Source organism: Cydia amplana, chromosome 11 (genome assembly GCF_948474715.1).
Source record: "Cydia amplana chromosome 11, ilCydAmpl1.1, whole genome shotgun sequence".
Lineage (NCBI taxonomy): Eukaryota > Metazoa > Arthropoda > Insecta > Lepidoptera > Tortricidae > Cydia > Cydia amplana.
This window is the reverse complement of record NC_086079.1, coordinates 349,565-374,836: the sequence shown is the minus strand read 5'-3', so window position 1 is coordinate 374,836 and position 25,272 is coordinate 349,565. Positions and strand designations below refer to the sequence as shown.

The window sequence follows — 25,272 nt, the reverse complement described above, 5'->3', positions numbered from 1 at the left end:
ATGTTAAAACATATTTATATCGGGTTTATCGCAAATTCGACGTTTCCACGCAGGCTACACTGATCGTGTTCGCCGATAACTGATGATCCATCAAAATGCAAAACACCCACTACACATATGTTAATTATTGTCAATAGTCCTATAGGTACGCTACCCTAAATTCGCGATAGACCTGATATAAAATGTTTTAATATTTTCTGCTAATAAAATTTCCAGGTTAAAAATGTTAGGACAAGAAACTCGTAAAGCTGTGAAGTCTACTCATCATCATCCGTTTCGCAGCAGCCCGGCCAGCAGCACCCTTCCCCTCCATCAGGCCTGGTGCAGAACAGCAGGGTCTCCGCGGCGGAGACGGGGCGAGGCTCGATGCCGTGGAAGTCGCGAAGGTCTTCGGCTGGAAACCAAGCTCGTTCTTCATCCTCGATTATGGGGATGTTGAAGTATCTGGAAAGTGAAACGTGCATATTAATTCGAATTTAAACTGTTGTGCGTCATACTAATAATAAGCTAATTGTCGTCAATTATCTTGACCGCTAGACCGCTACTCATGCACTGTTAGTACTTGAAAATGGAAATCTATGGTCTTCGAACATTCTCCGAAACATATCGTAAGTTTGACAAAAAATGTATAAATTTTACAAGTAAAATTCTACAGGCTGCAGGAATTTGATCACGCCCATGTCAACTGACGAGGGGTATGTACCCCTAATTAATTATGTCAAGAAAAGAAAATACACACGCAACAACAGTGAAGTAATTTTGGCTTAGCCAATTCCTACATAAAGTTATCAGGCTCACGAGAAAGTGTGAAATTACCATCAGTTTATAAAATACTTTTGAGACCTCAGCTCCCTTTCCCAGATTAGTCCACCCTCTTATTACGGTGTTATGTGGTAATTACCACATAACACCGTAAGGTAAGGAACTTAAGTTCCTTACCTAGCAATCGCCAGGCCGGGGATCCACAGCACGGAAGCCAGCACCAGCAGCAGGACCACTAGCACGGCCCAAATCGGCCACGGCTTGCGCACCGTGCCGCCCAGCTCGGGGATCCAGGCGTCGTACCTGATGGGCAGAGGAATCATAGTGTTTAATTTAACAAAGGTAGATAAGTAGTAATTGACCAAGGCATTCGATAATGTCGATCATGGAAAACTTCTTACCAAAATAAAATCCTAAAGTCGTTAGGGCTCTTATCTTGAGATTAGAAGCTGAAGGGGATTAAGTTAAGTTCGAAAGGGATTTATACAAGGTGTCCCAAGAAGTAGTGATATACCGAAGCTGGGAGGTAGAGGACCTAGAGGGCTATCTGAATCACGCCCATGTATGTTCCGCGATTTTTCGTATTTTCGGAGTTATGAGTACGATGAGATTTTTATTTATGGTGACGTGAATTATTGCGGTAGATGCTTGTTTTTTTTTGTGTGCTAAGCTGATAGATAGGCCAATTCAGTGTGGTAACATTTACTATCGTTAGATCTTTGAATGGAATTTAAAAAAAATTAATGCCAAGAAAGATAAAATTACCCAGTATGTTCACAACTTCAAGGGCGCTTAAAAAAATAAAACATACTGGGTAATTTTATCTTTCTTGGCATTAATTTTTTTTTATTCCATTCAAAGATCTAACGATAGTAAATGTTACCACACTGAATTGGCCTATCTATCAGCTTAGCACACAAAAAAAATCAAGCATCTACCGCAATCATTCACGTCACCATAAATAAAAATGTCATCGTACTCGGCGATAGGTGAAAAATTAAAAAAAATCATAACTCCGAAAATACGAAAAATCACGGAACATACATGGGGGTGATTCAGATAGCGCTCTAGGTCCTCTACCTCCCAGCTTCAGTATATCACTACTTCTTGGGACACCTTGTATATGGTGGTAATTTATATACATATTACGATATGGTCTCTTCCAAGGTTCTAGCTATCTTAGGCCCACCACTCTTCATCACATTCATCCACGAATATTTTGCCATTGAATAAAGATTGACGGACCACTTTTAAATAATAATATATAATTTACCCAGATCCCTCAGTAGCCAGCTCCACAAACGATGAGACAAGGATAGCAAGCATGGCTAGAGGCGAGAGGTACTTCCAGCAAATCAGCCAATAGATGCCTGGCCGGGTGCCCGTCATCAGTTCGATGTCATCAGCGAACCTGAAACGAGGTTTAGGACATTTTATAGGTCAAATCCACATTGTCTTTAATGATGATGAATACAGACCTGCAAAATTTTATAAAAAAAATAAAAATAAACAATATAATCCCGTCATAAAATCGGAATACCATCCTCAAATGTTATTACATTTAAGAATTATTTGCTATATTAAGTACAGTACGAGTAGAAGCTACGTTATTGATCGGATAGCACTTAAATTATGCCCGGTCAAGTAGGATTTCCACTCAGTATAATCAAGGCAAGTGTGCTAGCTAGTTTTCATCAGAATAGACTAGAATAGCTCTTTCTGCTCGGAATATCGTGACTTGCTAATGGTGATGGGATGGAAAGTAAAATACTTAAACAGCAAATAATAGCCCCGTCAATCAACCCGCAATAGATTCCGGGAAAACGCAAAGAGAGAAAATAATGGGTCATTATTTAACGTAAAAGAAAAAATCTAATTTAAGGCGAAGCATTCTTCGCACTAACCTAATTTGTTAGTACCTAGGTATTTAAGGTTATATCGCCGCTCTTTAGATAACCAAGATTTGGCAGGCACAGAAACGTACAAAATGAATACGAATTGAATTGCTTGACCAGAATACAATGCAAATATGAATTAAAGGGTATTTGTATTCTCTCATTTTAGATATCATGTCAATTATCGATATCATTCAATTCAAAACACATTAAGAAATTAATTAGTAACGAGTAATTCTTGTTTTGTAGGTATTCCGATCTATATACATTGCCTTATTTTAAAACCGCAATAATCTTCATATATTCTCTCACAGAACTATGCATCATCACTCATCATTTACAGAGTGGTGCTCAGTAGTATTGATTCTGTCCCACACTGTGTGGGCCACACATAATTGCAAAAGGTCCACAAAAGAATGTCTCACAGCCCGGGCCAAGATTAAGACGCTTACAAACATATAACTACCCGTACGTCTATTTGTATTGCTTTAAGGTTCAAAATGGAATCGTAGAGTTCTTTGCGTATCTAACATACGACATGGTTCGCACACAGTGTAATTTAATTTGGTTTGGGTGATAAAAGTCATCATTTAGAAAACGTAAATATTTTTTTTTTAATCCGCATGTTTTAATTTTTTCTAAATTCGTATAAATAATGTCAATTACTTGTTTCGGACTACTATTTTTTAAATCAGATTTTGATATCGGAAATCTGCAGCTGGACATCCTGTATTTTTGATTTATTTATTTATCTAAGGGCCATCACCGTCCGTTTAAAGAATTTTGGGAGCATTCATTTGTATGCACAAACACAAACATCATCACGGCCTAAATACATACATGTCCCCGTTCCGTCGGGAGTTAAAACAAGCAGCCCCTCGCCTAAAAGGGTTAATACAGTTTTCGAATGCCCCTTTTTGCTGTCTTACTTCTAATGGCCTCTATAGAACCGTCACGTAATCGCTTGCGATTTGCGATACATAAGATACTTTACGGCATTAAACTTGTGTGCTCCGAACTAAGGGGCTACCGCTAAAACCGAATTTCGGTTTTCGCGGTAGCCCCTCATTACAGTTTTCTCTCCTGTGGGCAACAGTTAACAGCTTGTGGGCATGTAGGTAATGATTTTATCAAACTTATCCAAATAAAAGGGGTACCTTTACATGTGGATAAGTGTTCAATAAGAAAATTAACCTTTATAGCCTGTAATTTTTGGGTACCTACCTATGCGAATACAGTTTTGTATAGGTACTTTGAGCAAATCAACACTGCAACACAGTTTGAATAAAATAGTGTTTATTCTCTCTTTCTGCCCAATGTGCTCAATTAAGAACATCTATTTTTTTACGGTTCCTGCCCAGGAATTCCAAAAACGGAACTAAAGTGTCCTTAATTGAGAACATTGGGCCGAAACTGGAAGATCTTTAAAATGCTTGCGCAGGACGAGGGTAGGAGAAACACGCGAGAAACACAACAAGTGACGTCACAGAAAACTGATATTTACATCCATAACACGCCACGATAGAAGCTTACATTTTCACCGTAGTTCGCAAATGCGGGCATCTTTCTCTTTTACTTCAATTAAGACGTAATTGAAGTGACAGAGAAAGATGAACTTCGGTATAAGCGGTAGGCCCTCAGAACAAAATTAAATTACAAAATCGTATCTATCGAGCCAATACATATATCGCTCTATTTTTAGACTTTACCTACTAAACCTCCCTCAAATTACATAAATTTTTCATCGTTATATCCATATTTATAAAGATTCGAGTCATTCTAAATCGATTATGTTACGTCATTGTGTCACAAAAGGCTCAGCGGAGCGTTCGGCTTCTATAATTCATGTAGGGTCGTACAGTAGGTCGTACATTATGTTATACGAGGGGCGTTCAAAATATTCTCGGTATTGATATCTTACGACCTCTTCTAAAATTTCTTTCGTTACTGGCCGCTAAGGTTTATTCATTGACATTAAAAAAAAGTATAATTCGAACCGAGATAGTCTTTTGTTTTTCTGCAATTGCTGAACAAACATGAACATCCTGTGCGAATTGACAATGTTAACTAAATTAGAACATCGATGCGTGATAAAATTCTTGACAAAACAGGGTAAAAATCAAAAAACCATAAAAGAGGAAATGGATTGTGTTTACCGTGAGTCTGCTCCTTCTTTATCTACCATTCAAAAGTGGTCAAGCGAGTTTAAACGCGGAAGGGAGAGTATTGAAGATGACCCTAGACCTGGCCGGCCTGTAGTAGCTACTTCACAAGAAAATATTGATAAAGTGGAAAAACTTATATTGGAAGATGGTCGAGTGAAGGTAAAATCTATAGCACAAGTAACCAATCTCTCTATTGGTACCGTACATGATATTATACATGACCATCTTAATATGTCAAAAGTAAGTGCAAGATGGGTTCCGCGAATGCTGACTCGGCTTCAAAAAGACATGCGTGTAGCTTGTTGTTCCGATTTTATTGACCTGTGCGGTGAAAATCCTGATGAGGTGCTGCAAAGAATAGTTACTGGAGATGAAACCTGGGTTCATCATTATGACCCAGAGAGTAAACAAGAGTCCATGCAGTGGCACATTAAGGGTTCAGCTCATCCCAAGAAGTTGAAGGTCATCCCTTCAGCTGGCAAGGTCATGGCCACGATATTTTGGGATTGTGAAGGAGTATTACTAATCGATTATAAAGAAAAAGGTGTAAATATCACAGGACAGTACTACGCTAACATTCTACGTCAATTAAAGGATGTAATTAAAGAAAAGAGGCGAGGAAAGTTAACCAAAGGTATTCTGCTTCTGCATGACAACGCCCCCGTCCATACTGCTCATATTGCCAAGGCAGCTATTGTTGAACGTGGGTTTAAAACTGTTACTCACCCACCGTATAGTCCGGACTTAGCCCCCAGCGACTTCTTTTTGCTCCCCAATCTTAAAAAGGATCTGCGTGGAAATAAATTTTCTGACGATGAAGCATTGAAGGCGGCAGTGGAGGAGCATTTTTACACGAAAGATAAAAAATATTTTTACGAGGGATTAAAAAAAATAATTGATCGATCTTTTAAGTGTATGAACATAGGGGGGGAGTATATTGAAAAATAAAAATATCAAACTTTTCGTACTTGTTTGTTTTCATTCTCATACCGAGAATATTTTGAATACCCCTCGTACAAGGTCACGCCCGTACGGGTTGGCCTTCCTGGCACATACTCTTCAAATTACCTCTTGAAAGGATTCGTCCATATAGCATTCCTGCTATTGTATTTTAAACCAGCTAATGCCCATTTACTCTAAAGTAGTTTGCTAATGCCTTAAGTTCACCGCATGATCCACAAGGCGTAGGTATTAAGGTTTTCATTAATTTCGGAATACGCGGAAAACGTTGAAGGAGTGCGTAGACAGCGTAGGTCGACATTAGATAATCTTCTTTTCATAAAAATAAATAGTTTTCGTTTACATGTTTGAGTTTTTTATAATCAAATTATGAAATCGGAAATCTGCCGCTGAACACAGTGGACACACAGTACTAGTACTAGTGTAATGAGACCTATCCTCGTGGTCCTGCCCAAACGTTTATAAGGATCTTCAGGATTCTGCCCCATTTTCTCAATTTAAGGCACTACTGGTACCTTTTTGGAATTCCTGGGGGAAAACCATCAAAAAAGAAAATGTTCTTTATTGAGAACATTGGGCAGGACGAGGCTTTAGTAGGGAATGATCTAGGTAGTGCTTTAAGCCAATAATAGTCGTACATATTTCGATACCACAACCGCCAGGAAATACCTAAAGCAGCTTCAACAACCCTTGTCTAGCTCTCGGCGAGGAATAAATGTCGGGCAAAGTTGGAAATACTTATGGGAAAGTGTTCTTGTGGAAAAAAGCTATCGTGTTCAAGTTGTAGGATATATGTAGGTATAAGTATTATTTTAAGATCTTTAGGTACAGCAGCAATAGTTGCTAAGCGGGCGAGGTGTTCAAGATCATCTTGACGCGACTTTATTGTTAAGATAATAAGAGCGCGTCAAGGTAATTTTGAAGACCTCGCCCGCCTAGCAACTATTGCTGCTGACTGTACATGACAAATGACAATACTTACATGACATGATGACATGATAGTGCCTCAGAAAATAATCTCAACTAAACATTGTTAGCATAATATAATTGAAGTTTCTTATTTAAACCAAAACCTCAAAAGTGGATCCAAAAATTGTCAAAGTCTAAAATGCGAAATCGTATCAATCAATTTTAATTGCAGACGTGTTTGCACAGTATTAAGCAGCTTACTCGTAAGCCCATCTCAAACGTTCGCTAAATACCTACTGCCCTGCGAGCATAACAGCTGTAAGAGCCAGTTTGAAGCAGTTTAAATTCGGCATTTGTTGCGTTAGAATAGAGTTGAGCTGGAAAATTTGAGTTTTCCTATAACTGTTTCGAACTGGTTTCGAAGGTTACGCAAGATAGGGTAAAATATTCTGAATTTGCAACTATGTCAAGTTGCAACCAAAAATTCTGAAGCTTTTATTTATAAATATGTGTAAAAGCTGCGTTTTTATATCCAATATCTATCTAATACCTTGAAACGAGCAATTCTTGTTTGTTTATTTATTTATATTATATATTTCGAGGATCTCGGAAACGGCTCTAACGATTTCGATGAAATTTACTATAAGGGGGTTTTGGGGGGCGAAGAATCGATCTAGCTAGGTATTATCTCTGGGAAAACGCGCATTTTTGAGTTTTTACATGTTTTCCGAGCAAAGCTCGGTCTCCCAGATATTATAATAAAATTACAGTTATTATCTTAAACTACCTACAACCTGTTATGTCAACATATAACCGAAAAGGCATGGAGCAGCATAAACAAAATACATGAGGTCGTGTGGTGTAAGAGAAGGTTCTCTACAAGTGTTTATCTTACCCCACTTAACCTTAAGTACCTAACTTTTATGCATAAAAGTTCAAGATTTAAGGAAGCAATAATCACAGAGGCTTGTTTACCCAACCCCAATTTAGACTAAATCAAAATTTTGATCATTTGGGTTATTTTTAGCTTAATTGAGTCGTTGAGTAGGACCTATAGCTTGTTCACGTTATAAAATAATAAATAAAAAAAGATAAAAAATATAAATAACAAAAAAAACGCGGATAAAAGATAAAAAATATTCTAAAGAAAACTTGGTGTTGTGAAATGAAAGTGCGCCGCGGCTTTGGAAACTCGGCGGACGTGAGAGGAAACATTACCTTTTTCTTTATCTTTGAGCTCCAATAACATAAAATATGATTTATCCCGCCTATATTTTATCGAGCCGCATACTAAGATGGTGCTTGAGATACTTATAATGGCAGTTATCGGTTAATTTTTAGATAAATTCTACCGTTATAGTGATTTACTATGCTGTTATGCAAAATTTTATTAAATGATAATTTTAGCGGGTCTCACGCGAATTTATTTTTAAGTATGGGTAAGTGCATTTATCCCCGACGTTTCTACGCAGGTTACACTGATCTTGGCTGCGGATAACTGACTGGGTCGGAAATAAAGATAGGTAGGTACCAGTGGCGGCGCGTCAGACATATTCATAGGCAAGCCGGGGCTAATTCGGGTCACATACCTATTGTCTTTACAACTCTGCTCAAACGTCCAAAAACAGGCAAGCCGGTGGGAATCGACTTTCATGGACGCGCCGCCACTGGTAGGTACTTAAATAAATTTAATTCGCGATAGCTGAAGTCTTCTAAACGAGAAAGTTTTAAGTGTTAATTTTTATGCTAAATTCTGGTTTCAATGTTTTATTCAGATTCGTGATTGGACGATGTTCGCCGTATTATAACAAGCCCTGGTATAGTCAGCATCATTGGTAGTGGATGTAATACCGCATCAACAGTATCTGCCGTCTTATGGATAACTTTTCCAAATTAGAGATACGAGTATATACCTATCTATACAGTTCGTGTTTTAAGCGTAGTCTGATCCGCCCCTTCTGTTCTGATGCTGACTGTACACGAAGAGAGGTATCTTGTTTTCAATTGATCTCTCTTTGAGCGTCGTTACACAATCTCGTGTCATGAATTCCAAGACGCACGTTGCAAATAAATTGAGAGTTTGTGGACTCTTCAAATATTGGTGTAGTATTACCATATTGTCTGGCCCAGATCCCTAGGATCCCTCAGACTCAAGGGTATTACGAAGTTTGGGCAAGTTACGGGGCGAAAATGGGACAAGATTTGGGGAGGGTAAAGTTAAAAAACTTTGCGGGCAGTGAGACAGGGCGTGATTTATTTATAGAGTCAAAAGAGTGGCATAATTTTTGTGCGCTTATATTATAAAATAAAGGTTATGATACTTTGATCGATTTTATAGAGCAGCGGTCGGCAACCGGCGGCCCGCGGGCCGCATGCGGCCCGTGAACCTGTCGCTTGCGGCCCGCGAGCCTCCCTGGCTATTTTGTATGTTATATTGACAAACGACGTCTGTACTAAAGTACGTCTGTACTTACCTACACATGCGCGGATATTGACGGAAATAGAAGGTGAACATGCAGTATATATATCCATTACACTTATACTATTGTTCTGTGTTTAAGCACTGACATCCTGGACGCTTCGAGCCTTCGGCCCTACGCGGAGCTCGGCCTTCGGCCTTCGAATTTAGACACTGATATCATTGTTCTGTGATTAGGCACAGACATCCTGGATGCTTCGGTCCTTCGACCTTACGCGAAACTCGGCCTTCGGCCTTCGCATTTAGACACCCACTCAATACATACCTACAGACATAGCCACTCAATTTTTTTTCTATAAAAAAAATTTCGCGCTCACTACGCTCGCGTTTCGCGCACTTAGACACTTATACTTTTGTTCTGTGATTTGGCACTGACATCCTGGACGCTTCGGGCCTTCGGCCCTACGCGGAGCTCGGGCTTCGCCCTTCGCATTTAGACACTTATACTAATGTTCTGTGTTTAAGCACTGACAGCCTGGACACTTCGGGCCTTCGGCCCTACATGGAGCTCGGCCTTCGGCTTTTGCATTAGATATCTATACCAAAATTTCACGTAAACCATTGCGGCGGTATCCCTAGCCTCTCTCAATTTTTTTTCTATCATAAAAGGTTAAACCTAATTTGATAAAGGTGGCACCTCTGGGCACCCTACCGAGCGACTACTACTACCTAAGACTTAAGCACTGACATTCTGGACGCTTCGGGTCTTCGGCCCTACGCGGAACTCGGCCTTCGGCCTTCGCATTTAGCCACTGATACCATTGTTCTGTGATTAAGCACTGACATCCTGGACGCTTCGGTCCTTCGACCCTAAGCGAAGCTCGGCCTTCGGCCTTCGCATTTAGACACATACTATTGTTCTGTGTTTAAGCACTGACAGCCTGGACGCTTCGGGCCTTCGGCCGTACATGGAGCTCGGCCTTCGGCTTTCGCATTAGATATCCACACCAAAATTTCACGTAAACGGTAAAAACAAGACTCAAGACTAGCCTCCTGAGTCCCAGAGGCCCTGATAAAGGCTTTATTCCAAAACGTAATTGTTACTTTGATTAAATAAATCAAGGTTCCAAATTCAAGAACGAAACTAACGGGACTTTGGAGGCTAATAATAGAGCTTTAAATTTTCTGGAAAATATTAGCGAAGCTTTAAAATAGCTTTTTTGTGTATCCTGCAGGTACATATTTGCACACCTAAAAGGTATAAAGGAGTTTCAACCGAGGCGTAGGTATGTATCTTAAAAGCAAACAAACAGCCGTTACAAGTCCAAGTTCAAGAAAACTTTTTACTTGCGTATGACATGCTTTTAAGTTAATAATGGCGCCATGATTAATATTTCAAATTACTTACGGATCAAACAAAGGTCAACGATAAATAACCTTATGTTCAGCTAAAATTAACGGTTACGGATTTATTAAATCGTGGTTTCGCAGAAATCACCGAAAATTGGCTTCATGTATTGATTTGATAGCCATCAGTATAGCCATCTGAAAACGACACCTGTAGGTATATATGCGAGACTAGTTGGTGGTTTGCAAAAATGAAAAAGCCATTATCAGCTTACATCTATAAACCTAAAAAAAAGATGTGCTAAACTCACCTCTTTACTCCATACACGTACGAAATCCCGATGCACTCAAAAAACGCGATAACCAGCAGCGGAAAATTCCCGCTATACATATCAAACAGCAGGAATATATAGCTCCCGGAGCCATGTGCAAACGCCATGGACAGCAAACAGCACATCAAACAGATCCCTCCCGTCAGATACTCCTTCCGCAAGTTCGGGAAGAGTTTCATGTCCACGATGGAGGTGACGACGCCCTCTAGAGTGCCGAATTGGGAGTCGATGCCGAGCGTGAAGAGCATCAGGAAGAAGAGGACGGACCAGAACTGGGCGCCGGGGAACTGGTTGATGGCCTCGGTGAAGATGATGAAGGCCAGGCCGGTGCCGGAGGCGGTCTGGAAAGATAATACATTGCTTAATTCTTGGGAAATGGCCTCGTGTAGGTATTTACAGTCCTTCCATTGGTTCTATCCGACAACGGCAACCTTCTCTGAGAACGTAAGTACCTATGGCTCGAAAAACCTAACTCGCCTCCTCTTATACCCCACTGTAAACCAGCGCCATGGATTGCCGCGGCATTTATGTTGAGTATGTCCTATTTTAGCGTCCAATGATTTTTTTTTAGTTTTTTATTTAAACTTTATGGCACAAAACATAAAAATAATGTACAAATGGCGAACTTAATTTAATACCTAATACTTAATGCCTAATTTTTATGTCTGTATGTCTTCTTTTCCATACTTAACTAATATATTGTGGCGTTAAATAATTGTATTTTCTTTGTTATCTTACTTTCTTATAAAACTGTATATAAAGTAGATACCTGCTTAAGTATCACCTTCTGTACGGGGGAATAGGAAACGTGTTATATATGAGACCCCGTCCGATGGCAACATGAGGTCACCATATCGATTGGCCGGGGCCGGGCGCGCAGCCGTCGACAGTAGAGTTGGTAGGAATAGGAACTCGAGTCTCAATTTTAATAACTCGACTCGTTTTTACGAGATTCGGCGCTTAAAAAAGTATCGATTCGAGTCCTTTATTGAGGTTTTTTAAACGCAGTCAAAAGGACTCGAGGCTCCGAATAATGTCTCCATCAACAGTTTTACAGATTTTTTCCTAAATAACAACAAAGAAAATATGACTTGTGTATCTTGTATCTAATAACCCATGAATTTTACATACATACAGTGCATTGATTTGTTTTTTCATCAAAAATTTTAAGTTCTCTAAAACTGGCTCAGGTCTCTACAAAAGACTTAGAAAGGTCTTTAACAAGTTGAAAACAATTCGTTTCCGAAATCTGGGTCGAGTCTTAAAGCAGAGGACTCGAATGTTAACCAACACTAGTCGAAAGCGCCTGCATACTTCCCTAATTTGCTCGAACTTGCCACCATGTATGCAGCTGCACTTTACCAACAATGCACGACACTTCAGTGAACATTGCTGATAGTGTTGTGATATTGCGAATTTTGTAGTCGTAAACCATTTCCATTTATTAACACAAATGTTCACAGCACAATGCTCCTTCATGGTTAATTTAGTAAGTTAGATAATTGAATTTAATATACTTTAATAATTATATCTGTTAAATGTGTTTTTTTTATTTAGTTAAATATTTTATTAAGTCACAAGCGATTCGGTCAGTCACGACCGATCAAGTTCAAATTTATTCTCTGATTACATTAGGTTACGATTATTCTTGAAGCAATAAATAGAATAGGACCCAAATAAATTTGCTACTAACTAAAAAAGTGGCATTCATATGTTAACTCACATTATCTAGCTCCTTCTGCAGATCGCACTCCGGCAGATGCGGCATCACCAGCTTCGTCAAATTCCCGTTCAAGTCCACCGTCACCATCTGCCCCGCCTCCGGGAACTTCATGGATCTGTACCCGGAGCCGAACAACTCCAGCAGCGTCTCGTTCCTCACGTCCAGACACTTCTCGTACACCATCGTGGCCTTAAACCCGATTATAGAAAACACCACGATCCCAGCGAACATCGACGTTAAGCAATTAGTCATAGAGACCATTATCGCGTCTCTGTAGCAGTTGTTATCCACGGGATTGTAAGATGAGAACGCTATTAGACCTCCAAACGCTAGTCCAAGCGAAAAGAAGATCTGCGTGCCTGCTTCCAGCCAGACAACTGGGTCTAGAATCGTGTGCCATTTCGGAGTGAATAGATGTATAAGGCCATCACTCATGCCTTTGAGGGTGATGCCTCTGAAAAAGAATATAACTAGGACTATGTAAGGGAAGGTGGCGGTGACGTAGACGACCTTCCCTGAGGAGGCGATGCCTTTGATCATGCACATGTAGACGAGTATCCAGGCTATGACGAGAGCGAGGGCTATCTTGTAGTTGAAGGTCTGGGGGTGGTTGATGTCCTCGGAGATTTGGAGGGTGGTTCTGTACCAGAAGTACTGGGTCGGACTGCTGACCTGAAACAAGAGAAAAACGTTTATTATTTTAAAAAAATGGGGTGCTACCACCTAACCTACCATAACTGCTGAGCGGAATCTCCTGGGAATTTGCGAATAGGTACTATAGCCAGAGGAATGAGATTGCTGTAGAATGATCCAACTAATACCTAAAGTCTATTTTTTTATTCGGTAGTCTGAAATGACATTTCATAGTATGAACATAAAATGTCATTTTAGTCTACCGAATAAAAAAATAGACTTTAGAAGTATATTGAAAAACAAGAAAACTATAAACATCGAGTGATCTTTGACTGTGATTCTTAAAGTTTTGGCGTGAATTTTGCTTATTTTGCTCTGCTCAAATAAATGTGCTCTGCTTGCATGTACAAATGCATCATACAAAATCTTCGTCTATTGTGCAAATTGTCCAGTGCGGATAAGGGCCACTTGCGCGCTCCAGGGTTAGCGACCTAACTCGGAGTTAACCATTTAGACTATAGCAGGTCTAATATAATGAAGCAAAAGTAACTATCGTTATAAATCTGTTCTATTATATGTTACATTATCTATGAAATATCTACAATACGTTCATCTACTCGTATTAATGTAGGTAATGTTTACTTATGTAAGGGTGTTAGCGTACATCTGAGTAAGTTGCTCCACATGACTTGTACAAACATTTAGACAGGCCCTGTTTCCAGCAAGCCTGAGGAGCTAGGGAGTCAAGTTTGCGCACACAGACTTACAAATCAGGTTCTAACTTATATTTAATTTACTTTCCTGTTTTGGGGCTCTTAAATACACAATATTGGTACGTACAAGAGCGTAGTTTGTGAACCATATTTGTTATTATTTTCAACCGGCCGTTGCAGTCGTTGCACATTGGAGTAGTTTCGATAACTTAAATATTTATTTATAGAATATTAAGAGTGTGTCAGTCTATAAATTGACTTATAATCAAAAGGTTCAGAAGATGACTACTTTTAATTAATCATTCATGTATATTACGTCAATGTCGATATTTTAAACCCAAGAAGCATTTAACAAGCCATTCAATTTTATAAAGTCGTAATAATCCGTGTAAGTAGTAGGGCCGTCCCGAGCTGGCCCCTCGCTATAATCTCGCTATAAGTAAGTACATTAGGTACGCCGATTACTCCCGGGCCGCTGAGTAACGCCTAATGTACTTTATAATCACACTCGTTTCCTCGTCTGGTTTAAGCTTGAGGCTTTACGAAAGTACAAGAAAACTTCCATTTTACTAACAGGTTATTAGCAAACAGTTCATAAATAAGTTTTATTGTCAAAAAGCTTTTATCACCGCCTTTTCTTCTGACAGTCATCTGCTACTCATAGACTATTCTAATGAACCCAAAGTCATAAGATCGCGTTATTTTATCCGGTTTTCTATGGCCAATGGCCACTTTCGGTCTTCATCTTCTGTTTAGCTTTTTTTTTCAAAATATAGCTTTTTTAACATATTGTTGGCGACGCAACGATTTACTCTTATATACACTTAGTTCCTTATAATTGGCTCAGTAGTTTTGAAGCTATTGGTGGAATTCATGACAAAAACGAATACATAGGCAGCTAAAGCCTTCCTATCCTAAAAATAAAATTGGGTAAACAATATTAAGGTGTTCGTGACAAGATAAAATAAGAGTAAAACATATTAGATAAAACACGGTGACAAATGTGAGCCTTGTCAACTTGTCACGGACGGACCCAACTCAGAAAATGATGACATTTTCTGGGCTTCTGAATATTTATATTCACAATAAAGCGTGTAAGCGGTGTAAGTACGAGTACAGTATACGAGCGATTTCTCTATAAACAATGAGTGTAAGCAATTCCATTTCAGGCGGCCTAGATGACAATCGCTATCGCTTCGCCATCGAATCGCTTTGTGTCTCTCTATATCACTCTACCATATTAGTGTGACAGTGACAGTTGCGTTTCGTTCACTACGGAGCGTTAGCGATTGGCATGTTGTCTACGGGGGCTGTCTCATTTTCACATCGAATTTAAGAATGTAGCTCAAACACTAGCGCGCTTGCGTCAATGCTGCGCCATGTTCAGAGCGATAAAGTCGTAATTGTATGGACGGTATAAAGTACATAAGTCGTTTTAGAGTTGTGCGTGAAGTCCATTCATCACTGACACACACACAAAGCTCTGGGTGACCTTTTTGCTCGTATCTGCGAGTGATTGTGATTGCTGTAAATATATTAGGTACTGAGTATCTGCGTTTTAACTCTTTCGTACCGCTGTGAGTGAGTAAGTGAGTGGTGTGAATGGGTCTCGAAATGTATTAGGAGACAAATTGAACTTATTATTATGAATGATAAAGGTATAAGTACTTAACAGAGGTAACAGGTAACAAAGGTGTACTTACTGTAGAGAAAAAAAAACATTTTGCGCACAGCGTGCAGCAACGTGGCTAGTCAAACAAATACCTAATTATTCCGTAACCGATTGAAATTATACAATATAATATAGAGCTAGAGGTAATTTAGTTTCATTAATCTTGTCAATTATTACTTGTCTCTAAGAATATGTTATCATTGTTAAGATAAAAATGTGCCTATTCATGTGCCACTAGAGAACATAGTTATTTTTACAACAAGAGATCAAAGTTTGATATTTCTTCGAGTGCTTATTTTGAGTCCCGTGCAAGCGAAAGATTCTATTCTATATTCTAATTTAGAATCTTGAGCGTAGTAAGGGACTCAAAAGCGCACGAGATGTAAATAACTTTGATCTCGTGTAGTTCACAAAACTTTTCACCTCAGCAGTGAGAACATATTAGAGAACCCGAAAAATATATTCCTTCTTCATCACTTACCTCTATTCACTCATGTTTTCTTAAGATATACCAACAATTAAGTTTTCACCTCAGCAGCTCGAACAAGGGTACTTTGTTACTTAAAAACAGTGAGCAAAATCGCATTTTGCTCACTGAGTGAGCAAAATTGCATTTTGCTCATTTTGTCTCACTCATTGAGCAAAATGCGATTTTGCTCACTGTTTTTAAGTAGCAAAGTACCCTTGTTCGAGCTGCTGAGGTGAAAAAGTTATTTGAACCTCGTGCCTTTAAGTACCTATCTTCAGTTTTGTATAAAAAGCATCGCCGCCGTGATCTCCGGTCACTCGTCAATCGTCATTGAATCAGCATTGAATAGTGAATACGAAATGTCGGAATTCACGGCCCGGTCCCGGACCGTTTATCCGACGGTGATTTATCCTCTAACTCTACATTTAGCTAACGCTAACGCTACATAGCACTTTTCTTTCAGTTACCCTCAAGGAAACCATTTTCGACGACTCACGCTACCTTACTCTCCGATCCATAAAATTATTTCTAAGCAAAAAGTACCTACGCCCATTTGTTGACGGGTGAAAAAGGACAAATCAGCTTTCACTTTATTCAGTTAATACATATATGTATAGTATAGTGTCGTTTTTTCAATTTCACGGAATGGAAACGTAGGTACTTTAGATATTAAGTACCTACCTCTTAGAAGCGTCATATTATGTTTCAGGACATTTCATTTGGTAGGTAAATGAAATATAGCTCCTTAATGCTAATTACTCAGAACTCGAAGACGGTTGTAAATTGTAATGTTCCATAAACGCGTTTATCTCGCAGTTCCAGTTGTTGTTTGTTTGTAGAATTGCCATGAATACAAATAACCACGCTCGATAACAAGTTCGGTGAGTTTCGGGTTTGTTGGGATTATTATAGAAACGTTTTAGCCATTTGTGAGTTCATGATATGTACAAAAACTTCGCAAATCTTAATTCTGCGATTATTTAGGTAGGTAAGTTCGAAAAGACAAGAAAATAAATATGCAAATTGCAATTGTTCGATATTAAGTCCCGTTTAGTTTATGCAATGTGTTCTCATGAATATAAATTCATTTATACCTAAGACAAAACGTTTAATTATCAAAAATTTAAAATGATTAACGACTTCGATGGCCGTCTGGCGCAAGAAAACTGTCTCGCTGCTAAACAAGGTGCGCGGGAGTGGAAACAGCATTTTAAGCATGATAGCCAATAAGTTTGATTGTCCTCTGATGTGCAAAATGAGCCAGAGGACCAAATCACTTTTATATGTCGACTCCATTGATATAGAATAAAGAACTGGATACCCAATCAGCCGCAAAAAATGGCCCCACAAAAGTAACGTTGAAACAGATCACGCGTTACTTTTTCGTTTAGTCTTGTTTGAAACGCTCAAATGTGAAGTTGTCAACAATTACGAAATGTGCCGTTAAAATATGTAAAAATAACAATGATAAAACAAGGAAAAAGGATGGAATGTATTTCTTTCGGTTAGTTCTTTGGATAGCATTACATAATTTATGTAATCTGGTGGTAATTTTATGGTTTTGAATAATAGTTATTTGTACAACAAGAGATCAAAGTTTGATATATGATTCTTCGAGTGCTTATTTTGAGTCCCGTGTAAGCGAAAGATTCTATAATAGATTCACGAGCGTAGCGAGTGAATCTAATTTAGAATCTTGAGCGTAGTAAGGGACTCAAAAGCGCACGAGATGTAAATAACTTTGATCTCGTGTAGTACACAACATTTTTCACCTCAGCAGTGAGAACATATTAGAGAACCCGAAAAATGTATTCCTTCTTCATCACTTACCTCTATTCACTCATGTTTTCTTAAGATATACCAACAATTAAATTTTCACCTCAGCAGCTCGAACAAGGGTACTTTGCTACTTAAAAACTGTGAGCAAAATCGCATTTTGCTCACTGAGTGAGCAAAATCGCATTTTGCTCATTTTGTCTCACTCAGTGAGCAAAATACGATTTTGCTCACTGTTTTTAAGTAGCAAAGTACCCTTGTTCGAGCTGCTGAGGTGAAAATTAATTTGTTAGTACCAAAGAAGGGATGTCAAGGAACAAAAATCTAATGAGTCGATGTGAGGTCAATATTTATTTTTATTTTTATATGGAATTCGTAAGGAATAATATTATGTTTAAATTCAAGATTTTCAAGAAAACCTATGCGACGTGCAAAGTGGACTGCTATTTAATTATAGCAAGAGATAGGGGTGATGCAGTTTTAAACAAAGCAAAACGGCACTTGTGTGATCGGCCCATTTCCCTGTTTCCGACAACCAATAAGGGCTTATATCGACTAACTGTAAATGCTAAACCTGTCTGAACACAGTGACAACCACAGGATTTTTTTGGGTTATTTCCTCCAACTCGCTTTGGTGGTAACTAGTGGGAATTATTTTTCCCAGTAGTTACCAGTGGTAAAAGGTGGGAACAAAAATCCTAGTAGTTACCACTGATATCAACTTGATGGTAACTAGTGGGAACAACCCGATTTTTTTTATAAAGTATGGACTTTATAAAAAAAATCCAATCAGTACCTAAATGTCCCCGTGCACCCGTGCGATGAGTAAATGTAGATCTAAAATACACAGTTATTTTATTTAATAAGTTGAATTTATTTCAAGGAAATTAGTATTTAAAGACGTATACTTACTTATTAAAAATTTAATTTGTTTGAATTTGAACCACGAATTAATTTTATTTAAACTCCCGATTAAATTAAATTTGTTTTATTTATTACTTCAATTGGTTTTTCTGTACAGTAATACCTATTCAAGTGTACCAAAGTGACTCCATTCGTTCATTATTCTCGTTTGACGTTGTTTGACGTAAATACGTTACGTTTAGTGCCATCGGAATCGGACTAAATTTTATAACAGTGTTGGTACTTATGTATGCAAATTTGACACTTAATGCTTACGACATTAAGCTCTTTTCTGTACGAAACATTTATCTTGACTCAAAATTTACGTAAGCGTTTTTATCATCAATGCAAATGGTGCGAAACGTCATTGGGATCCACATTTCTTGACGTTTTTATTCTGCTTTGTGTGTCTATTTCTTTTATATTAAGTCAGTGGTCGACTCTCGTTAATTCGAAACTCGAAGGACTTTTAAAATATTACGAATTATCGAGAGTTTGAAATATCGAATGGTTCGAAATTTTTGAGAGAAAAAATATGAAAGTTCGAATCATTGAGTAGGTTGGTAATAATCAAATATTGATTAACTACTATTTTTTTACAATATGAAAAGGTTAGTTTCGGAAGAAGTCTGAAACATGAGCTTGCTTCAGTGCACATTGCTGAGACTGATGAAAATTCTTTTGCAACATCACTTGTCTTCCCACCTCTACCTCCATTTTTTCGATTAACTCCTTCTTTTCAACACTATCTTTTAATCTGTAGGTAAACATAACCAACGAAAACCTGGAACTTGTCTCAAAATGTGCGGTCTATTATTGCCTCTGTGAGGGCTGCAATCTGATAACTTTGAATTGTAGAGTGTTTGACGCCTATGAGTTCGAATTAACGCGTTGTTTTGTTACTTAGCGATGATTATTTTTGTTCGAATTACCAAGTGCTTAAAAATGTATTGATTTATTTCGAAATATAAAGAGATATTCTAGGAAACTCGTGATAACTTCGAATTATAGAGAGGTTCGAATTATCTCAGGTTTGAATTAACAAGAGTCGACTGTTTTTATTATTAGTAACTAACATGTAGATTAAGTAGGTTAAGTTCAATACTAACAATATGTGGACCTAATGTTGTGTGTAATAAATTAATTAATTCATTCATTCATTAAAAACTGCTCAAAACAACCCTTTCGGTTGGGAGCCGGAGTCGGGTCACAGATCTAGAATGACATCGTAGATCTCACGAGTCGGGTAAAAAGGTCAAATGGCGTTTGTTAGTCAGAAGGTCAGTACGGTTACCATCAGTTTGTCACTGACATAAACGCCGTCGAGAACGTAATTTACTTTCTATACATCCCGTTTGCACTAATATGCGAGTGCGAGCGAGATGTATAGAAAGTAAATTACGTTCTCGTCGGCGTTTATGTCAGTGACAAACTGATGGTAACCGTACTGGGCTCGATCGCGACGAATCGAGTCTCAGGTAAACGCTGAAAAATGCTGTATCGTATTACAGATACAGTCACACTAAAATGCGGATTAAAAAAACCTCGTGAGTTTTTTATTCAATGGAATTCAAAATACATCATCATCTTCCTCGCGTTGTCCTGGCATTTTGTCACCACTCATGGGAGCCTGGGTCCGCTTGGCAACTAATCCCAGGAATTGGCGTAGGCACTAGTTTTTACGAAAGCGACAGCCATCTGACCTTCCAACCCAGAGGGTAAACTAGGGCTTATTGGGATTCACACTTTTTTGTATCTAACCATGATGCAATAATAATGTATTTAGTTTCGACGCAGCTCATGCTGGTTTTGTTCGGGGATAACTGCTGTTCCAGCAAAATTTCAAACCATAGATTTATGTAACTACCCGATGAAAAGGCACCCTAAACCCTTTAAGTTCTAACTGCCATCACGAACAGATTGTAATCAATTCAACTTGACTTTGAATAATTACACCTCCAACTTCCGCTAACCGTCGGTTCGACAATGATATTATATAACCATAGATAGGTTATACTGATACTTGAGGAGCACAAAATATACTTCCATATTTATTTCTGTGCCTACGAAAAAATCTGTTATTTTGGATTCATTTTCTCATTCCATCCATCTTTATCACACTCGTTGTTAAACATAAGGTCGTCTCTTTCTCTTTCGGTGTGCGGGAGCTCGTTAGAACGTGCACATATTTCTCGCTTGTCCAGCCGCGACTAAAGGCAACTTGTCCAATTTGTCACAAGGTGAGCGCTTCAATTTTGGAACGCCTATAACCTATCTTGAGTTATAAATCATTGCGGTTCGATCGTTCCGCAACGATCACGCCCACGCGAAGTTATTTGAACCTTTACAATCTTTTCTTAATTTGTCTGTATTTTTCACATATATAGCTGTGTAAACCGTACATTGTATGGAACCATTAATTGTTATAGAAATGACTGCTGTAACCGTACCCATGCCGCGTAATAAATATTATAATACATAGGTATATTTTTGCAGGATTTCAGGTTGTCAAAACTGAAATTTCTTCAACCAAAAAACATCATCATCATCATTTCGTTTTCGTACCGCTGTGACTTCTTAAAGCATTGTTCGAATCGGGCCAAATAACACTTTAAAAAGTTAGAATCGGCTCCCCGCCTACGCGATTAACGTCTGCAGAAAGTCTCGCCCACGCGCTCGTAGCTCGTAGCGTGGGCGCTACGCCGTAGCTACAATCTGCTACGTAGACCTAAATTCGGCGCTCAAATGGTAAAGATTATCGCAGATGTGTGAGATATGTTCAAACGAGTGGGGGATCATACCTCCCTATATACATCCCCTGCACGTAAAGTGGCTATCATATTTTTTTCGCTTCAACCCCATCGTGTGTGTGGAGTGTCCATGGAAAGGTTTCTCAAAATAAATACGCAATTTTAAATAACATATGTTTCTTGATAAAGTGAATATTTTTATAAATATTCGCACCGAAAGTACAGAAATATCGCCAGACAATCATTCATTTCATGATTGTCTTGTGACTCAATCATTACAACAAAACAAACCCAATCAACAGTTTAATTATAATCAAAATAATAAAATCGAGGACGGATTCGGCTATAAAAACGTTTTAAAGTACTGATGATAACAAATACGAAACAGCCTATAAAATTCACATTAAATCTACACAAAAACGATCAAAGAAGGGGCAAATATATCATTAAAGTACCTGAGACGGCAGAGTATAAAATGTATAAAATAGGGCCTTTGTCAACATACACAATCGAATTAGCACAAATTTCGAAATATCGAGAACAGTTATTAAAGGACTATGATCCGCTCCTTTTATACAATCTAAAATCTCCAGGAGTTTTAATTCATACTAACTTTTGCCAACGACTTCGTGCCTCCAACTATCTCGGTTTCCGTCATATAAAATTATTTCGTTTATTTTACAGTTCTAATATTAGAAGCTACTAAACTGTGACAATATCAAAGCCCGACTAATTATAAATATCAAAGCTTTGTGGAACCGACAATGGCTTCAAATGGTTCGTCTGGAAATTTGTGTGAATGTAGGCTATTTATTACATGAATCTTGAATTAGACATACAATAGGAAAGTTACTTTGCCCTAGATTTCGACATAAATACAATGGGAAACGAATTGAGCAGAGCGATTATTTAGTATTGGATTATTCATCTCCTGACGACTTTTTTATGCAGGTTGTACACATTGAGGTATATAACAAGAGACGACATCTCGAACAAAATGTTTCCGCACCTCAGAGAAGTGCATGCACTTCTTTGCTTTTAGTACGTCACCGACCACTGACGAGATGCCACACATGTACAGAAAATTTAAAACAAATTTAAAAATTAAAAAATGCCTTCGTGCGTGTTAAAAAGTTCCAAAAATAGCACAAGAAAATATAATAAAAGGGATGGAATAACATTTCACCGGTAAGCAATGGAATAACTGTTGATTTACTATTATTTAGTTTTCAAAGTAAATGTTTGGTCGTAGAAAAAGTATTGTATGCAACGTTGTTTAACTGAGTCAAAAAATACTCGTGGCGTCTTTATTAACAATTTTCGGCTTCGCATGCATCCATGCACTTCTCTGAGGTGCAGAAACATTTTGTTCAAGATGTCGTCTCTTGTTATATACCTCAATGGTTGTACACACTCATCCAGAGACCCCGAGACATGCGGAGAACGAGTGTGTAAGTCTTGTACATACTGTTCCCTTCTCGTATCGTCTCGCGCTTCTCCAACTCCAATTTACTACATTATTCTATTTTTAGGCTTTGGAGCTATAGTGTAATAGTACATTGTGCAACGTCGGGGGTAAGTGGAATTTTCCATAGAAGCCTACGAGGTCTTTAGATGCACGACAGCCGCAGGCTGGAGTACATTAAAGACTTGAGTTTGCAATATTCTTACCCCCGGAGTTACATACAATGTTTTTCATCACACTTGCGAAGAAAACATTAAATTTTAAGCGAAATATTTATTAAATACGGTGACATTTCAAACATTCGTCCGCCATATTGTAATTTCTTGACAGGTTAGGCATCGAAGGCACAGACCTTCGGCATTCAGCCACGAATGAACATTTTGTGTAAAAATATTTTAAACGGGTATTAAATTAATCAAATTAAATATTTTTAAACATAAACAAAAATATTAAAATATAATCGAAGTATTTTAAATGTAAAACTCCCTTATACCTTGACTTTAAACAAAGTATTTTACTTATAACCTACTTGGTTCGTATGAATTAGTGACATAATTAAAAAAGAAAGCTATAACTCCCTAGGGAGTTATAATTTTTTTTTTTTTTCATAATCACATCCTGCGGGGTTCAATATAGGCCTTTGTCCTTCAGTACACCTGCATGAAATAAGATCTTTTTCGAGCAAGTGTGATGAAAACGCATAAACTTACCGACGTAACTTTTATCGTTTTAATTCAGCTTGTTTATTCTGCGACCTTTTCACAAAGCCTAGATGTAACATAAATACAACGAGGTTCCTTTTAAAAATACACAACCTTTTTGCGCGGTTATTTTCTTTTGTGGCTCGGAATCGGAATGACGAGAATGCTGGGGCTAGACCGACGCTTTCATTTCACTGGGTTTAAAAATAGAACTGCTTCTTTTGTTTTAGCTGATAAATGTCAGGATTGGAAGAGCGGCATCAGTGGCGCGAGCACTAGCGTTGATACTAGGGCCCGCCCGATTCATGAAGAAAAAGTGTCAACCGATAACATTGATTAACATATTGGCGTGGATTTTGAGGGTTTCAAATTTGCTCTGCGTTACAAATAAAATTGATGAGTGGTAAATACTTAAGCAGTTTCCAGATTTTTATACAAAACGTTTCTTTTTTATTTTATAGGCGTGGGAATTGCTACGGCGGAATTCCTGCTATTTGCCTTAAGTATGAAATCTTGGAACAATCGCTTTAAATTAAACGGTTAAGTCTAAACTACTATAGACATACGATTTTAAATCCTGTTCTTAGGTCTTAAGATCTAAATTGTAATGTATTATAATCGTGATACAGTGCTGTTAATAGCTTATCTCCGTTAAAGTGAGTACCTAAATGTAATTACATATATGGTATCAAACGCAGATTCCTGGTGATACACTTAAGTAGGTTAGGTAGGCGTCAGCCGTACATATCTTAGAGTCTGTGCGGAAAGAGAAGAGTCGTGAAATGTATCTTCTTAGGATCCAATACATTCTACGACTTTTCTCTTTCCGCACAGACTCTAGTAAAGGAGGTAGCACAGGGCAACTTTTTGCAGCGATTCAGTAGCGCGTTCCGTGAACGCAGAGTCGCGACGACGTGTGGCCCAGTGTCGCATATGCAACGCGCAACAGAAGCGATACAAACGCAACTATCGCGATGCCGTCGCACTGTGTATTGATTCAGAATTGTTACTAATATAACGCGCGACTCTGTCGTACCTAAGTACATATTTTGGGTATGTGTAGTTGTGTGTAATATAATGTGTATTGTGTGGACCATTCAAATATGACATTGATACATCAAGGCGGTTTGTTTACAAAGGGCCTATCGGGAAACGCGAAATCGAAACTCAGCTATCTGCCTCTTTATCGCTCGAATAAGCAAGAGTGATAGAGAGGTTAGATAACAAAATTTCGACTCTCTCGTTTGCGATATTGTGACTTATTGTAGGAGTGGCGCCCCCTACGCAGACTTACGCGTATTATTCCCTATTACAGGCGTATAAAATGTCTCACTAAATGCGCTCACAAATGTTCCTAAAATGTTTGCTCTGTCGTAATCAGAACGGAACAAAACAAGGAAGGATTGTATAATTCCAAGTGGAAACAACTTTATAATTGCTTTTGTTTGCCATCTGCCAGGCTGGCAAAAAATGGATTTATAATGTCGCTTTCGCGCGCACCATTGGAGCTCTTATTATGTTTGGAAATGTAACAAATAGACTTTTATATGTCGGAGCGAGACACCAGAAGGACGTATTGCAGCATTACAGTCCATAGATAGACGCCTGTATAAAGTCTATTAGCAATGTTTGGCTACGTATTATTAGCTTGTAATGGAATAATAAAGTTGCGTTGAGA

At 38.3% G+C, this 25,272-nt stretch overlaps 1 protein-coding gene across 1 annotated transcript in view; it reads right to left on the bottom strand.

The window, feature by feature from the left end:
• Nucleotides 1–231: 231 nt before the first annotated feature.
• Nucleotides 232–25,272, bottom strand: part of LOC134652362 (sodium-dependent neutral amino acid transporter B(0)AT3) — a 32,677-nt gene continuing 7,636 nt past the window's right edge. Inside the window, exons 2-6 of the mRNA XM_063507535.1 lie at nt 12,513–13,184; nt 10,769–11,130; nt 2,036–2,173; nt 940–1,065; nt 232–444 (exon numbers count right to left, since the gene is read on the bottom strand). Coding sequence (XP_063363605.1) covers nt 258–444; nt 940–1,065; nt 2,036–2,173; nt 10,769–11,130; nt 12,513–13,184 — 1,485 coding nt within the window. The 3' untranslated portion in view covers nt 232–257. The remainder of the gene's footprint in view (nt 445–939; nt 1,066–2,035; nt 2,174–10,768; nt 11,131–12,512; nt 13,185–25,272) is intronic.